The sequence below is a fragment of the Coregonus lavaretus genome (assembly GCF_964263955.1).
Source record: "Coregonus lavaretus genome assembly, chromosome: 10".
NCBI lineage: Eukaryota > Metazoa > Chordata > Actinopteri > Salmoniformes > Salmonidae > Coregonus > Coregonus lavaretus.
In genome coordinates, this window is record NC_139997.1 from 43971973 (window position 1) to 43991101 (window position 19129).

The 19129-nt window shown below is 45.9% G+C and overlaps 1 protein-coding gene across 1 annotated transcript in view; it reads right to left on the reverse strand.

Annotated features, from left to right (window-relative positions):
- LOC311136435 (protocadherin-1-like) overlaps positions 1 to 14700 on the reverse strand; it is a gene marked incomplete at both ends in the record, with an annotated part of 131618 nt that extends 116918 nt beyond the window's left edge. Inside the window, 2 exons of the mRNA XM_084170563.1 lie at positions 11182 to 13368; positions 13894 to 14700. Coding sequence (XP_084026689.1) covers positions 11182 to 13368; positions 13894 to 14700 — 2994 coding nt within the window. The remainder of the gene's footprint in view (positions 1 to 11181; positions 13369 to 13893) is intronic.
- Between the last annotated feature and the right edge of the window lie 4429 nt (positions 14701 to 19129).

Consider the following 19129-nt stretch of genomic DNA (forward strand, 5'->3'; position numbering starts at 1 on the left):
AGAAACTCGAGGACGCAGGGGAAGTGGAGGGCCGTATGTATCCTTGTCTCAGAGATTCGTCTATGTAAGTCTCCATAGCTCACTTCTCCTCCTGAGACAGAGGATACACATGGCTCAGTGGGAGCGCAACTCCTGCCTGGAGGTCTATCGCACAATCTCCCTGCCTATGGGGAGGCAACTGCGTCGCCCTCGACTTACTGAACACAATAGCCAAATCCCCATACTCAGGGGGAACGTGCAATGCGGGCACCTGGTTTGGACTCTCCACCGAGGTAGCCCCTACGGAAACGCCTAAACATCGACCCACACACTGGGCAGACCACTCCATCAGAGCCCTCTCCTGCCACGAAATAGATGGGTTATGGGTACTCAACCAGGGCATGCCCAGCACCACCGGATACGCAGGCGAGTCGATCAGAAATAGCTGGATCATCTCCTGATGACCCCCCTGCGCACACATCCTAAGTGGCGCCGTGACCTCCCTGATCAAGCCCGCACCCAACGGACGGCTATCTAGGGCATGAACGGGGAAGGGAACGTCAACAGGGAGAAGGGGAATCCCTAAGGCTAAACAAAATCTCTTATCAACAAAATTCCCAGCCGCGCCTGAATCTACCAGCGCCTTATGCTGGGAATGAGGTGCTACCTGTGGAAAACGCACAGGCATACAGAAGTGTGCAACAGAGAGCTCTGGGTGAGTGGGGCGCCTACTCACCTGGAAGGACTCCCCAGTGCGGGACCCGTCGTCTTCTCCCCTAGGAGGCCATCCCCAGCACCTAGCCGCGGTGTGTCCTCCCCAACCACAGTTGGTGCAGGAGATGGACCCCCTCGTCATCCGACCCCTCCTCTCTCTAGCGCCAGCGCCCCCGAGCTCCATGGGGCACGGCTCGGAGGCGCTGGAGGGTAAAATGGACGGACCCCCCTCGGGACGTCCGCGGGTAGCTAGCAGGGTATCCAGCCTGATGGACATGTCGACCAACTGGTCGAACGAGAGGCTGGTGTCCCTACAGGCCAGCTCCCTACGGACGTCCTCACGTAGACTACATCGGTAGTGATCTATGAGGGCCCGCTCATTCCACCCTGCATCCGCCGCTAGAGTACGGAATTCTAAGGCGAACTCCTGGGCACTCCTCTTCCCCTGCCGGAGGCAGAACAGACGCTCCCCCGCCGCTTTCCCCTCCGGGGGATGGTCAAACACCGCCCTGAAGCGGCGGGAGAACTCGTCGTAGGTGATGGTGGTAGCGTCGATTCTCCTCCACTCTGCGTTGGCACATTCCAACGCCTTACCGGAAAGGCAGGAGATCAGGGCGGACACGCTCTCGTGTCCCGAGGGCGCCGGGTGCACGGTGGCCAGGTAAAGCTCCACCTGGAGAAGGAATCCCTGACACCCGGCAGCGGTCCCATCGTAGGCCCTCGGGAGCGAGAGTCGAACTCCTCTGGGTTCCGGAGCGGGAATGGGCTGACTTGCCGATGGTGCGGGCAGGGAGGATGGTGGTGGAGGTGTCCCTCGGGTCTCCCAGCCTCGGATAGTGGTGATCACCTCCTGCAGTGCGGACCCCATCCGCAGGATCTGGTCATTCTGCTCGCGGACCCGGTCCTCCAGCGTCGCCTGTGCTGCTGCGGCTCCTGCTGATTCCATTCTTGTGGTGTGTTATTCTGTCAAGGTAGATGTAGGTGGGTGTGGTGGTGGAATCAGGCGCAGGACGCAGAACGTTAGTCCAACAGACTTTAGTAGATGCACACAAAAACAATCACGAATAAATGCCCTGAGGCGAAAACTCCGCACGTAGGCGAAAATAACGGGCGCACTAACAGGTGCGACAAAACACTCCAAACAATATGGAGAAATAGCTCAACCGAGCAAACAGTAGAAATACAGCCTACCGGCACGACAGTAAAACAATAACACACAACACTAGGCAAACACAACGAGAACTTATAGGACACTAATTACACTAAACGATAACAGGTGTAACAACAATCAGACAAAAGCAAACGAACATAGAAACATGCAACGGTGGCAGCTAGTATTCCGGAGACGACGAATGCCGAAGCCTGCCCGAGCAAGGAAGAGAGGCAGCCTCGGCCGAAACCGTGACAAGTGCATACTATTGCAGTACAGGCCCTACAATTTGCATTATAATAAACTATCAGTTGCCTGTGCGCTGTATTCCACTTATGAACAAGAATGCGTAGGCTTTGTGCAGGCTGTACTATAACTGCTCTACTCTATTGTGTTGATAGTATTAAGTATTGGATTTTATAGTCCTCTTACAATTGCATAACAACGGGTAGTCTTCAGCAGACTGGGGCTGCTGTATTAGCATGGGCATGGTGGATCTGGGAAGATTAAGACAGACAGCTCCACAGCATATCACGGTGGCCCTGCTCCTCTCTCCCTTACCAGGCCCCAGCCCAATACACAGAATAACAGGGCTGAAAGAACAACAACAGCAAAGGAAGTCAAGCAATTAATTGTCTTCTCTGCCTGGCATCCCATTTCAACACTCAAGCAAAGAAAGTCTATTAGAGAAGCAGGACGATGATTAAAGCTCAACAATAATCACAGATGAAATATACCTTCATCCTGCCTTTAGTTAAATAGCATTAGACTGTGACCATACTATTGAAATGCAATACAAGTTTTGATACAGCCCTAGGCAATCTATGGGATTTAAATGTTGTATTAGTAGCTTGAATATTAGGCAGAGCACGCAGGAATAATTTGTTTTTTTTTGTGTGCAGAAATAAACGTCTAATTTTTTTAAAACATTTTTAGTCATTTAGCAGACGCTCTTATCGTGAGCGACTTACCGTTAGTGAGTGCATACATTTTTCATACTGGCCCCCCGTGGGAATCGAACCCACAACCCTGGTGTTGCAAGCGCCATGCTCCACCAACTGAGCTACAGGATGGCTGATACAAAATGATATCATGCACAAATACCTTTTCCATGGCAAAAGCTTCCTGTGCTTAGACAGCAAGGAAGGAGAAGGGAGAATGAGAGCACGCTAGAAGAGAGAGGGAGGCTAAAAGCAAAAGAGAGAGAGTAAGAGCAGAATCAGGAGCGAGAGAGTAAACGCAAGAGAGTAAAAGCAAGAGAGAAGTGGAAAGAAAGGAGTAAATGTAGGACAGGTGGATATAAGAGGCAGGGAGGGAGGGAGGAAAGAGAGTATAAGGGTGATGGAGGAGGTTGAGAAGGATGAGGCTGGCAGTTGGGGGATAGGAAATGGTTCATTTGTCACTGTCAGATCAGTTTCCTTCTCCTTCATGAAAGCGAGGACAGGACCCCCCCCCCCCCACACTCCATCCACCCTCCACCCCCCATCCATCCAACCAACCCCCTTCCACCCCACACTTGCCCCCTCATTCCAGAACTGAAGATGAGGATCCACCCTGAGCTACAATGCATTTTGTAAGCACAGTATTCTGTCTGCTTGCATGGACACAGTATTGTAACGACACTCAATATATAGGCATGTATCCAGAATGGAAAGTATGTTTAGCCTCGTTCCATGGATAAAATACTTTACCGCTAAGCAATGCATGGGTGTCAATGCTATTGAAATCTCATTTAGAACACAAATATGAAGACGTAATTTACAAAATTATCATATTAAGTGTTAGGTAAAAAGTATGTCCATGTAATCTCATTCATTCTTACAAAGCCTGCACTCCCTAATGAAAAGAAGACGGAGGGTGGAGAGGATGAGTGGACGTTTTGCTTTGGTGAAGCAGTAGCTAATATGCTGGAAAAATACAGCGGTTATGTTTGCCCAGTGCATCCCTGACCCCCCTTCCCTCCTCCCTGTATGTATCCCTGGTCCAGGAGCAGAGTGGATGCTGACATAGCACTCCTGATGCATCGCAGGCAGAATTGGACAAACTAATTTATTGGCTGTGAGTCCACTGCGACCACCTCCATGAAATGAATGGTGTATTCTGCGTCCTCGGTGAAAACCTCTCTGTCGACGCAGAGAATAAACCTATTTGGCATGGTGTATGTGGCAACCAGACTTATGACCTGGAGGCTGCAGGTTCAGTCCCCAGTTGGGGACACCGCTGTGTATCCTTGCGCGAGGGTAATTAACCTGAATTGTCTGTGGTGTGCACTCAACTGTGTAATATGTAAAACGCAGATATGTTATTCAGCCACGCTGGATAATGATGTCTGCTGAGTAATTAAACAACTAGGGTAATATTTGTATTATGATTTATAGTATGTGTATTATTAGAGGTTATGTGTTTGGTTCTCTATAGTGGTCTCCTGCAGCCAAGATCTGGTCCAATAGTGGGAGAGTGGGAGAGCTGGTCCTACGGTGAGAGAGTGGGAGAGGAGGAGTATTTTACCACCAACAGACAGAGACACTGAGGCAAATTACCCATCTCATGCCTCTCTCTCCCATTCACTCCTATCTCCTTATCGCCTCACATACTATTTATCAAATTTTCTTGCTTTTTTTAAAGCACTTTGTCATCCAGACAAGTGTTTTTAGATAGATAATTATCACTGGTGCTTCATCCATCTCTCTCTCACACACACAAACCCCACTCCATCTCTGTTTTTCTCCCTCTCCATTTGCCCTTTGTGGAGATAACAGTGTAAAACCACTGTGAACATTATCATCTCTCAGTAGGCCTTGGCCCACTGACCCATGAATCTCTTCAGAGAAAAATCAAAAGCACAAACTTCCAAGTAGGTAATTGTTTGGAAAGGAGCTCCATTTGGTAGAGAGAAGAAATGCATTAACAACACAAAAAAGTACTTCATACAGTATTAAAATGATTTCCAAACATGATATTGAGATGAAACCATAATATTGAGAAAAATTGTTAACATTGAGAAATGTTAAAGACTTCAGGCACTAGCTATCTATCATACCTACAGTAAATCAGCATTCCCCAATATAATCATAATTCTGCTGCATACCAATTATGCAACGGACAGTTATCTTCAGAAGGTTAATCAAGACTGAGTTGGAGCACCCTGATTGCACCTGCATGCCCTACAGGCCCTAGCCTGAGGAAAATTGGCCTACACCTTTAGAAAACATGCGCTGATCATTATTTTTCACCGTAGGCTAAACCAATACATTCGGAGCCACAATCATGCATTGCAAACCTAAAGAGATTGAAGTACATTAACATGTCTCAGAGCACTATTCAGCATGCACAGTAAACTGTACTTTTGACTAAGAAACACAATTAAAAGCTCGGTCACATAGGCCATTAAAGCTGAGAATGCAAGGTTTTGTCTTCATCTATCCCAAGGCTTCTTTTCATCTGTCATGCTGGAACATATTGAGTTCAACAAAGTTGTGTATGACTCTGATACAAACAGGCAGAGCCATCGGAACAATTCCCATTGTCATAGATGCTAAGTTCTTCCCTGTCATCCAAAGATTTATGCAATTAAGTCATGTTCTTTTTCAGTGCCAACATGAAACAGCAGTGAACATATTTTTTGCAGCAACCCAAGAGCCAGCAGGGTTCAATATTTATGAAATGTTCTAGTATCTTTGGTCCCTAGTTTGGCGAAGACACAGAAAGAAATAATGATCACTTCTCATGTCTGCCAGCATTGGTCAGCAGGGGAAACGGAATTATGCAATAACTTATTTCAGAGTGTTTTTTTGCTGGGCTTTTGGGTGATTTTGAAAAGTGGATCATTATCCACAGCGATGCACCAGGAAACAATCATTTACGGCCAAGTCAGGGAATCAGCTATTTTGGATTTAGAAATTCCCAATCTCTGCCTTAAATACGTCTGCTTCTCAAAGATTTGGGTCAAACTCATCAAACTTAATTAGCATTGCACTAATCACACGAGAGGCAGTGGCAAGAACCCTCACAGCTGCATACAGTGTTCCCCCAGAAATGAGTACAGAGAGGAGGTGCTAGAGGAGGTGCTAGTGGAGGTGCTAGTGGAGTGCAGTTTAGTGGGGTAAACTTCAGGACAAGCACACAATACACTATTTCTGATGCATTCTGTTCTGTTTTTAAGTCAGAGTATATTACATTATTCATGTCATTCATCTTTAATGTTGGGCTTTTTTTTCTTGGTTACATGACGTTTTACTACAGTAACCTTATATAATAGAACTTGCTGCCAAGCCCAGACATCAGGAAAGCCAATCAGCCTTAATGAAGAATATGTCATCAATTTCAGAGATAAAAACACTGTAAACACATGAGAAAACTAGTCGGTCATGTGCATAACGGTTACCAATAAAATCTACTTCACAACAATTACTGCCAACAATCCATGTCGTAGCTAATTTATAGAAACATTGTAGAAATTGGTATTATCATATTAATAATGATGTATTAAAATGAGCCTCATGTAATCAGGTACCACAGCAGAGCGAATACAAATATATTGGGTGCAAAGATTTCCAATTATATATAGCCTTATGCTGACTTGGGTATTATGCAAAATATGACATTTAAATCTACAATTAAATAAATAAGCTTGATTGAATCTGTGTAACTGGGCACCTCTGTGGCTGAGTGGCCTTGAAGGTGTATGTGTGACTGTATACTTTCCTAATGGGTCTTAATGGATTTTATGGTGCTCTATACAGGACCTCTAATGGGGTTACATGTCTGACGGGTCTGTTGTTCTCCTCCCCACTTTTCTGGGCTCTGTCTGGGTTCCTAATATGACCTGTAGACAAACACACACCCTTCCCTCCACTCACTTCCTTTTTTCACCTCTCACTCATTCACTCCTCGTCTCACCCCCCCCCCCCCCCCCCCTCTCTCCCTCTCTCCCTCTCCATCACTCTCTATGTATACGGGGGATAAAACACCTCTGCAATGTTAAACATTCTGGAGGTTCTGTACGTTTCCATTAGCATGCACCATCCCGATGCTTGGTTAGAGACAGTCTAGTCTGCGTTTTTATCTTTTTCAATTCCCTCACTGGAGAGATGGGAGCGCGTTCTCTGACTAAATAAACATGATAGCTATCTGGCCTTAAGAAAACAGTTATCTTTTGACAATTAGCTTAGTTACACAATACACACATATTTCATACTGCTCCAAGTTACAGACGAGAGGAGAGTTAACAATAGAGTTAGAAAAAGTGAGGAAGAGAGAGGAGAAAGAGTGCAAGAGAGAGAGAGAGAGAGAGAGAGAGAGAGAGAGAGAGAGAGAGAGAGAGAGAGAGAGAGAGAGAGAGAGAGAGAGAGAGAGAGAGAGAGAGAGAGAGAGAGAGAGAGAGAGAGAGAGAGAGAGAGAGAGAGAGAGAGAGAGAGAGAGAGAGAGAGAGAGAGAGAGAGAGAGAGAGAGAGAGAGAGAGAGAGAGGGAGGAAGATAGAGGGATATGGGGAAGAGAGAGGAGTCTAAGTTAAAGCAGCAGCAGAGAAAATACCGTGGCACATTATTGAGGGACACTTTGGCGCTAAGCTGCTTATTGATAAAAGCACTAATCCGCCTGGCAGAAGGTAAGGAGGCTGGAATGTGTGGTGATAAAATATCTGAGCTAAAGGCAATGCCATCAGGGAGCTGAGCCTCCACAGAGTTTTACCTAAAGGAGCTTCTCTTTTTATATTTACATAAAAGTAGGAATCTGACCATGGCAGCCCACAGAAAGCATCTGTCTGCAGAGAAATGAGAATGGAACATAGGTAACCAAAGGCTCAGCTTTCCATTAGGTTCAGATAGATGCTGGGAGAGTGTCAGTTTATAATATTTTTCCGACTGCATCAACCAGCAAGTCAGCATTGCCAGGTAATTTGATCAAATCGATAGGGGGAAAAGGGAGTCATATTATAGGGGAGCACATTGGGCTTGAAGATAAGCAAGATCATAATCATCTTCATTTTCCTGTGTACAGGTGCCACATATTAGTTACCATGACAATCTGTCTGTACATTTGCTCTGGCTAGCCTGTGGGTTTGAATGTGCCCTGGGAGCCTCACTTAGTCTCCAGCTTTAATCTCCCGTAAAAGGTAATCAGGGAAAGTTAGCTGTAAATTGCCCACTTCAACACAGCGGCAGTGCAGAGTGCACTGTGATTTCACTTTACATTCTTACCGTTCACACCCAACATAGGGTCTCAGAGACCAACCAGCCCCGGCAAGTCAATCTCCGAGAGGTCATCCACATTTATGCAAGGCCAGGCCAGCCAATCTCAGATGGCAAACCTAGACTACTCTGTCTAAGAATGCTATGTCAATTAAATCAATCCCTGTGTCCCGGTTCAAAGACCCCCAATTTCATTAGAGTCAGTGTGCTAATTGAAGTTGTTTGCTTCTCTGCTGTCTTCCTTGTCCTTACTGTGTTGACTCGATCACCCCAGTGGGAGGCTTGCTGTTGCTCCAGGTGTATTACAATTACTCATTAGCGGGTGAATTTCCCTCACTGGGATATTTCTCTCCAGTCTATACTAAAAAAATATTTGCTGACAATTGATCTGTCTTTCCCCTCAGGGTAAATGAGGGTCTTGGTCTGCTACCAAATACTTCCTCCTAATTCTACATTGTTTCCTGCTTCAGAGGATGTTAGTGGGAAATGTCTGGTAGTGTTTTGAATCAGATAGTAGAAGATGTCTCTGCACTGTGTGTGTCTGTGTGTGGGTGTGTGACTGTCTGATAAGGGTGCCATCCAGATGGATATATCGAGAGAGAGAGAGGAGGGAGGGAGGGAGGGAGGGAGGGAGGGAGAGGGGGAACAGAGAGAGAGAGAGAGCAGAAGAGAGAGTGAGAGACTGCATCATAGATGGCATGGATTTGCTCTGAACTGAGGGTTTCTGTGGTCTCAGAAAGCGAGAAAGTGAGAAACAGAGTATTAGGTGTGATGGCGTTGTAAACCATCCGCAGAGAAGAAGATTCTGCTTCTGGCCTCGCCCCCTGAAATGCATCTATGCACCTCTTATATAGCGAACTCAAACTGGGGTAATCCTAGCTCACAGGGATGCCTAGAGTTCACCCAGTGTATGGCCAGTTGAATAATGAAGTGGGGTTAATTAAGGATAGCCCTGAATCCTCTGTGAGAATCCTTCAGGTTGGCTGGAGATGGAGTTAGGGAGCTGCCCGCTGCAGTGCTGAGATGAAGGCGGAGCCCCACAGGGGGACAACATTTAGCTATCTCTGGCTAATAAGGCATTTTAATTGCGTGGATTTAATTTAAGTACAGATTTATGGCTTCACAAGTGCTCCTCACGCCCACTTACAAATGAACTGGGAAGGCCTTTCCCTTGATCTTTCTCTGTGTGCTAATATTTACATTTACATTTAAGTCATTTAGCAGACGCTCTTATCCAGAGCGACTTACAAATTGGTATCTCTCACACTGGTTCATTCTCTCCTAAGGAGGAGGGACACATCATTAAAATGTTATGTGAAAAAAAGGTGTCAGATCTTTGGCCCGACCGGGCTAATTATCAACACTCTGGGCTCAATGTGAGCTAGTGGTCTCCCCGGTAACCATCACGTAATTTCACACATTCGGAGCGAGGGAGAGCGGGTTGGGAAAACCCATAGATGCGTATCCCTCAACCCAACCGTAAGATCCCACCTCGCCTTAACATCTTGCTAAATCACTCACACAAACACACATAGGTTACACTCACACAGCTCTGTCCAGGCTTCAGATCACGTCACTGGAAAATTAAGTGGTTGTTTACTCTTAGATATCATCCTATATGTCAAACATGCTTTCCCTACATTCAGTTATAGGAGTTAAAGAGAGAAGAGGTGAAACCGGCAGAGATATAAATATGTGCTGACAGAGAATGGCAGCACCAGTGTGTTTACATTCAACACTGCCAAAATCTTTGAGCGGCTCAGACGCCTGAGTACATCTCCTCTGAAAATGTGAGTCACTGTTGAGAGCAGCCTGGTTGACTAGAGTAAGCTCTCAACTCCACATCTGTCACTCCACTAGGCAGCGACTTTATTCTTTATTTGGGTAAATCTGTTCTTCCTGATGTGAATGGGGATGCCATACATGAGGTAACATCTGCTGAGGTATGTCACATGAGTTTCAACATCTGTCCGTGTTTTTGCACCACCTGTCAATCAACTCACACACGTCTCAAAACACTACACAGTCAGGCAGAGAAACACAAACACAGAGATTGTGAGGCTAGCTTGATGCACAGGTGCACACAGCACAGAGACTAGCAGTAGCGCGTAGCTGGACTAGACATTTATATCCTCAAATACACCCCAAACACAAAACCCACCTCGACACACAGACTTACACACATAGACCCAAACAAACAAACCCACTGCCGGGCTGCAGTCCATTGTCACTTTGCTCCCATATGCTGTCCATCACGGACACAGTAGTGACTGTGGGTGGCTGGTCTCTCTGCTGACTCTCTTAACCCACAGGGGCTTGCAATCGGCCAAGCTGTCAGACAACATCTGCTGAAACTACCCACCAGCCACTAGCCAACCAGTGGTGACTGACTGGGCTCTAGTGTGTCACACACATATAAAGAACCCAGTCACCCATTTCCCCTGAAGAATAGGATCAATTCTTGAACATACTGTACCACGCAGGTTAAGCTAACAGACTTGTAGAGACACACACACAGACACATGGATGGGCACACAATCAGTCACGCAAGCACATACACATACAGTATGCACATAGACATACAGACATACTGTCCCTCATTTATTTTTGCATTCGAATCCTCTCTGAGCCAATTAATATTTATGTTTCCATGGCAATGGTAGAAGGGTCAGAGCCAAGCCAGGCGGAGTGGAGAGCAGTGTGAAGATAAGAACATGTGACCTGTATGGACTGCAGGGCACGAGGTCAGGCAGAAGTGTAAGAGTAAGTCACTCAGTCATGGACCTCACCCTCTTCCTCACCTCCTCTGTTCACCAGCTAGCTTAATGAACCCAGGGGAAGAGGGGGTAGAAGGGGCAGGAGAGGCAGACTCGTCTCCACCTCCCTAAAAGAGGAGACCAAAAGCTATTTCTTATTACTCTCATGTGCCCTTTCTCCCTCAAAGTGAATGTATGTTATCCTAATTACTAAATCCTTTTTGAATTATTGATTATGTGTGTCAATTTTTCTGGTGGCATTTCCAAGCTTAATGACCCCCATCCATAGCCTTAAATATCACAGCCGTTCCACTAACAACACACCACCTCCTACCACTGTCAGAGACAATGAAAAAAGATATTTATTTTAGCTTTTGAAATTCTGACTCTTACCTGTTTGCTGTTGTACTTTGGCTGGCTGGCCTTGTAGCTATAATCCGAGTACTGGTCTGAGCCTGTTGAGTTGTCGTCTCCTCCGGTCCCTACGAAGGTGTTAGTGGCAGGGAGGTCCTGTACCGCCTGATGCTTCTGGGAGGCAGAGGGGGACTGGGCCAGCAGCTGGATGGAGGGCAGGGGAGAGTTGGAGCGGTAGTGTCTGCCCAGGTCAGGGCTGCCTGGGGGATATGTCAGGGGCAGGTGGATCCTGGGGCTGTCGTTGACCTCATCCAGGTTGAACTTGATACTCTTCTGGAGGCTGACCTCTTCCTCCTCTCCCAAGGGCTTTGTGGACTTAGAGGGCTTTCCTTTCCTGCCCTTCTTGCCTTTGCTGTTCTTGGGCCCCTGCTTGGGGGTGTAAAGGTCCTTGGTCTCCTTCTTGCCAGCCTGGTAGCCACTCTTCGTCTCCCTCTGAATGCGGTGGCGGATAAACACCACCACCACAATCACCATGACAACGCCCGCCACTCCAGCCAGGCTGCCGTACAGGATGTTACTGCGCTGGGCGGCCAGGCCGTAGTCAGGGTCACCAGCGATGTCTGTCTCCAGAGGCGTGTAGAGACTGTGTCCCACCAGCGCCTCCACCAGGCTGACATTAGTGATGGTCTCGTTGACGTAGATGTGCACCAGGGCAGTAGTGTGGCGTGCAGGCTTTCCTCTGTCACTCACCCTCACCACCAGGCGATGGAGCCCACCATGTTTCTGGGTAAGCTCCTTGGCCAGGGTGATCTCCCCAGTAGTGGAGGATATGCTGAAGAGTTCATAAGGGTTTCCTCCAGTAATGCTGAAGACCAGCTCTGCATTGGGCCCAGTGTCCAGGTCTTCAGCCTCCACTAGCTCCACACGACTGTCTGGGGCACCTAGAGGGGACAGGTGTCTGAAGGAGGAGTTGGAGGGCTTGGTGACAACAGGATAATTGTCGTTTTCATCCAGGACATTGATGGTAACGCCTACATAGGAGGACCTGGGAGGCTCTCCCCCATCCACGGCCTTCAGACGGAAGGTGAAGCTGCTCTCCTTTTCCCGGTCAAAGGAGATGCTGGACAGGATGGTTCCTGTTCCGTTCTGAACCACAAACCTCCCTCCGTCTGGCTCCACAGAGAGCTGCACTCTTGCATTCTCTCCCTGATCCATGTCCAGCACCGTCACCATACCAACAGCGCTGAGTGGGGGCATGTTCTCCAGAACAGAGAAGCTGTAGCTACTCAGCATGAACTTAGGGTCGTTGTCATTGCGGTCCAGCACCTTGACCACGACCGTGGCTGTTCCTCTGTGACTGGGGGAGCCTTTATCGGCCGCGGTGACCCTGAACTCATAACGTGCTCTATGTTCTCTGTCCAGAGGGCTTCGTGCCCTCACCTCCCCTGAGTCAGGGTCAATCTCAAACAGGCCTCTAGTAGATGTGTCTGCTACGATGCTATAAACAAGCTCTGCATTAGTGCCGCTGTCAGGGTCCATGGCAACCACATCCACAACCTTGTCCCCTGGCTGGTTCTCCTCTGCAAAGTTAACCTCAAACAGGGTCGGGGAAAACACTGGAAAGTTGTCATTAACATCAGTCACCTGCACCTTTAATGAGTTAGTACTGGAGAGTGCTGGATTGCCAGAGTCAACAGCCACAATCTCCACACGGTATTCCCTCACCTTCTCATAGTCCAGTGGGGTGGTGGTCTGCAGGAAGTATTTTCTCTTGTTGTCAGTGGACGAGTCACTGGCCGGGCGCAGCTGGAAAGGCACGTCCCCCGCCACCACACAGGTGACCACTGCATTCTCTCCCTCGTCCCTGTCAGACACCTGGACCAGGGCCACCGCCGTGCCCACGGGCATGTCCTCTGATATGTTGGCCACACCGTCACTGTGGGTCACCAGGCCGATCCCACGGATCTCCACAGCAGGGGAATTGTCGTTCTGGTCAGTCACCTCGATGGTCACAAAGGTCTTGGCGCTTTTGGGTTGGGGACCTTTGTCCCTGGCAACAACGTAGAATGTCAAATCGCTGATTTCTTCCCGATCCAAGGGCCCTTTGACATAGATGATGCCAGTGGAATGATCAATTCGCAGGAGTTTTGGCACTGGGTCTAATGCCTGGTGTAGTGTATATTCTATCTCTCCGTTGGGGCCCATGTCAGAGTCATTGGCTTTCACCTGCAATCAGAGACAAGGGATTAGGTTAGATGTTGGGATCAGGGTAAGAATTCAGGGATTATGTTAGCAAATGGAGGTATGGGTAAGGGGTTTTAGGTTTGTCATTTAAGTTATATTACAGCAGGCAGGAGATAAGCAAGAGAGTCTAAATGTGCATATTAAAAATATTTTGCCATAATATGAAAACACACCGTGCCAGCTTCAGACACACATGCTTGTAATGAATGTAAATGTAAACTGTAAACCAAAACACCCACTCAAGACCAAAATGTACTTGTTAAAAAAACGTTCAATACATTGGCTAAGCTTTGCTGCTTTTGGCAACAGTTTAATAAGATGACATTCTGAGAACTTGTAAATTCAGGCATTTCATCATGGTAAAGCCTTGAAACCCAGCACTGCATGTCGGACCCTAAAAGTTGTGGATATACAAACCACTATGTTTTCTCATAGAAAGAGTTGTATAAAATATATACAGTAGTGTACAAAACACATGGATCACTCTGCAAGATTAAAATGTTTTACCTGCAACACAGAGTGTCCCACAGGGCTGTTTTCTGACACCTCAGCCTCATACGTGGCCTTGTCAAACTTCGGAGCATTGTCGTTAGCGTCAGCGACCACCACTCTCAGCAAGGCACTGCTATAGCGCTGGGGGTTACCTCCGTCCACAGCCTTAATGTTCAGGTCGTACGAGTCCTTGAGCTCCCGGTCCAGACTGCCCAGGACGATGAGTTGGGGTATCTTCTCCCCCCTGTCCTCCGCCACTTGCAGGCCGAAGAGCGTCGCTGCATCTGGCCCCGCGGTGAGGGCGTAGTCGGCCACCCTGTTCCTCTCCGAGTCCCTGTCTGTTGCCAGGGGGATGGAGAACAGCGCCCCCATATGGGTATTTTCTGGGACAGAGATGGTGAGCACGGGGGAGGGGAACTGCGGAGTGTTGTCGTTGATGTCCTGGACCTCGATGCGGCCCTCGATGAGCCTGGGGCTCTGGTTGTGGATCAGGTCTGTGACGGACACTTCAAACTCCAGGAAGCAGGGCTTGCCCCTGACCATGCTGCGGCAGGCCCTCAGTGTCTCCCTGTCTATGGGAATCTCTGTGGTGAAGATGTCCCCTGTCTTCCCATCCACACGCAGGTATGGAGCACCCACCTCTAGCTTGTACAGGTGACCAGAGTCTGGCAGGCCCTGGTCTGATGCCAGGCTGCCTATCAGCGTGCTGGGGGGCTGCTCCTCCTGGACACGGTACAGGATACTAGCCTCAGCCCAACCACAGCAATCCAACACCAGGACGCACAACAAAACCGCTCCCAAGTGCAGTTCCATGAAGTCCATCACCAGATTACTTGCCTGCAAAGAAAGAGAAAAAACAACAACATTAAAGATGCAATGAAAAATTTGACTTGGGCTTAAGGTTTATCAGGTATATTTAATGTGCTCTGAAACAACATAGTTATTCAACAGCCATAGTTACACATGCAGTACAACATGTTTTCTCCCAAGCACCATTGTCACTGTAAAAATGTGTGACTCTCAAAAGTTTTTATATAACAGGACCTTTTCTAAAATGCCTATTTTTTCAGTTCTTGAAACACAATGGTTCAGATGTTGGAGCTTTTCTCCTCATCTTAGTGCCGTGCAGGGAACATATTGAGAGCAATGAGCACCCAAGCTCATATTTTCAAAGCAACCATTTAACCATTAGGGATGATAATGTCAGTCATCTAAATGTGGAATCATGTAACAGCAGCTCAGCATTGTGGATGATTTCCCCTCCTTCATTTTTGCCACATGAATTAAACCCAATTGAAAATGTAGCTTTTGCAGCAGTTTGATACTGTTTTCATTCACTAACACAGATCTTCAGCACAGTGCTGAGGATATCAAAAACGACAAACGCCAGTATTGAAAACTTGTGTAATACATATTTAATACATATTTGATTTCCAGAGCTTAGACAGAAGTGAAAGTTAGTAAAATTAAAGAGGCCCGGTGTGCATTACGGCAGCTGTACAATACAATGCAGATCCAATGCGCAAGCCTCAAAGAGATAGTAGAGTGCCATGGTTCAAGGTTAGAGAGCCACCTAGACATAATTAAATGTGTATAGAAGCAGCGTGTGAACCCAACACCACAGAAAAGATCCAACACCGTTGAACAAACCACACATTATGTTTCTAAACCTTGAAGATATGATGTAAAGACGAGACTGAAATCTTCAGAATCTGACTGATCTAATACTAGAGAGTTACTAGAGAGGTGTTTTCCACCCAAAGCTCCAGCTGCAGCACCCAGAGTATCCCAGAGGCAGCAGCACACCATTGTTTGCAGCACACCATTGTTTGGCTTCATGTGGAACATGTTGCAGATCTGCAGGCCTGGCCTACACCTTATCACAACGTACAGCTTTGCTTTAGAGCTGATGAGATCTCCATCCTACTCTGCTGTTATGGGTTAATTTACACACTGTAATGTTCATGTTTTATTTCTAACCTGCTATGCCTCCTCATTAATCACTACCCGCTAGTTTAGCTTCTGCTTTGATGCATATTCCCCAAGCTAAAGAATTCACTATTTTTTGGGGCTGCAAATGATTTTAGACTAATTATTTTCTGCGTGACAGTTTTAGCTGTGTGTCAGAGAGCATGTGTGCACATTATATTTTGGGTTGTACGTCAATATTTTTCTGCCCCTCCTTGCATGTAACAATGTTCCAAAGCAGAGCAAAGCAAATACGTGTTCAAACTAAACAGAAAAACACAAGCATGTATAGAAATACAATTAGAAATCCTATTCCTCTGAATCCAATAAGATTGGAAGTGCAGGTTATTGATGCGCTAATTGCTTAGTTATTGATGTGTCCCTTTTTACATTTGCAGGGCAGCCTCCAGTCGATGTGGATTGAATGATAGCTTGTGAGGTAAAAGCATGAATAGAAAGTACAATGTAAAGCACCGTTTTTGAAACCTTAGACTACAGCTATGTACAAACTAAACATGTTGTCTATTGAGATGTAACATATAAATGAAATCGGCGGTGATCAGAGAAGATATTACTTTTCAAGCCTGATATAGACCATGTGGTGACAATGTGGAGACAAATTTAAAGACACAAAGACAGCTAGGCAATCTAAAGTGCATTATCACCCTCACCCTCGCTGAGAAAGACATTAATCAAGTTCAACAGTTATGAACCATTACCATATCTCCTTAAAAATGGTTGTCCCCCACGATTAAATCAGGGAGGGGACTGTGGATCTGTCTCTGTTCGTCCCACAGTCCATTTACTTTACAAAGGAGCATGATGAGAGCTGCAGTGAACTGAGCTACTGTATTAGAAAGATCTAAATGAGATGGCCTCTATGCCTTTTGTAGATAGACCTAATGCTAATCATAAACAAGCCTCATCTTCCTCCATCTAAAGTCAGCCATCCATTTGCTAACAACAATAGGCCTAATATCCAGAATGACAGTACTGTACTGACTAACGTGACAATAATTCAAAAGCTTCTCAGATGACTTGTCTAGAACAGATCCCAAGAGATCCCAAATACTAGAAGCTAAAATATATCCTAATAAATAAATAATACCACCCACTAAATTAAGCTAAATCCTATAATACCCACTCCCAATAAGTGTCAGGAGTCTCCATACAGTGAATTAATGTCTCCTTAATAAAGCACCAACCACACTTACCTTTAAATAAGAGACTCTCCAAACACTCATTAGAAGTGATCACATCATCACTTACAAGGAGATAATTACAACAATAGTCTTTCAACAGTCTCTACTCCAGATCAGGTACAGACACATTGCATTCTGTATGAGTGTGTGGACAGTAGCAACTTGGATTACACACATTCATTGTCAGATAAGAGTCTATGGAAGCCTCAATTCCAGATGAGAGGCTATAGGCTACACCAAGTAACAAACATAGTTTGCTCATACCTATGAGTGGACTCTACTCCACTGAATAGTCTAAGCCTAGTTTCCATTTCAGATAAGAATCTATACGCTTTCATATAACAGATAAGAGCAGAAACACAATTACAACTCAACCTGGACTGCAATAAAGTGTGCTTTTGAGGGCCGCAGCACTGCAAATTGGGAGCATCTCCTCAACAGAGGGTGAGTTCAACAGCACTGGAATTTTGGAAAAGCCAGAGCGGGTAATGAGGGCAATGGCTTGTGCTATATTCACCAAAGAAAATAAATAAAAAATGATCATGCAATTGTGATATTAAATTACTCATGCAGTTCCAGCTGTTTTAAAAGTAAACATTAATAAAATATAATCCCAGAGTTCAGAAACTGTATCAAAGTGGATTTCTATCATATTGAGTGAGACAAAATATTTGAATTAAATAATTTCAACCATAGCAATAGCCATTACTGGGTAAGAATTGCAGCCCAGGGATTCTGTGTGTTGAGTTGTGTCCTGAAATCATGTCTCTCCATTCATCAAAATGCCATAACCTTTGGCAGGCAATGAAAAATTATAGAAATACAAATAATCAAGTCCTGATGTTTGTCAGCTATTTTCATTATCAGCTGCAGCATGAGCATTTTTTATCAACAGCTTGTACAAGCCATTCTGGTGATATCTGTCTTCCGTGTGGCGGTGACCTTTTCTCTTCCCCCACAGCCTGTTCACTGACAGATCATGATCATCAACAGGTTATGGGATGAGCCTCACCAGCTATGCATCATTAACTGACGCATCATTCCTCTGCTTCACAATGATTCCATTCCAAATATACAGTACAGTAAGACAATATTGCTATGGAACTAATGGTTTTCATTCTTTGGCTTTATGCCATATGGCAACACATTTCTCTTTAAACCACCCTGTTACCTTAGAAATAGTAGGGTTTAAATTACTACCACAAACACACAGTGCTGAATTTGAGGAATGTGTAGCTCAAAGATTTTAGGAAATCAATCATTAAAAGATTGAGTTAAATCATGAATAAGCATGTCAAATTTAGTTTGTTTACATATGGTAGGCCTTCGTCCCGCAAAGCGTTTTAAGACATACTGTATGACATATAAATACAGTGCCTTCAGAAAGTATTCAGACCCCTCGACTTTTTCCACATTTTGTTACGTTACAGCCTTATTCTAAAATGCATTAAATAAAGAAAAATCCTCAGCAATCTAAACACAATACCCCATAATGACAAAGCGAAAACAGTTTTTTGGAAATGTTTGCAAATGTATCAAATTTTATAAAACAGAAATACCTTATTTACATAAGTATCCAGATCCCTTGCTATGAGACTCGAAATTGAGCTCAGGTGCATTCTGTTTTCATTGATCATCCTTGAGATGTTTCTACAACTTGATTGGAGTCCACCAGTGGTCAATTCCATTGATTGGACAGGATTTGGAAAGGCACACACCTGTCTATATATGGTCCGACAGTTGACAGTGCATGTCAGAGCAAAAACCAAGCCAGGAGGTTGAAGGAATTGTCCGTAGAGCTGCGAGACAGGATTGTGTTGAGGCACAGATCTGGGGAAGGTTACCAAAAAATGTCTGCAGCATTGAAGGTCCCCAAGAACACAGTGGCCTCCATCATTCTTAAATGGAAGAAGTTTGGAACCACCAAACTGAGCAATCGGGGGAGAAGGGTCTTGGTCAGGGAGGTGACCAATAACCCGATGGTCACTCTGACATATCTCTAGAGTTCGTCTGTGGAGATGGGAAAAACTTCCAGAAGGACAATCATCTCTGCAGCACTCAACCAATCAGGCCTTTATGGT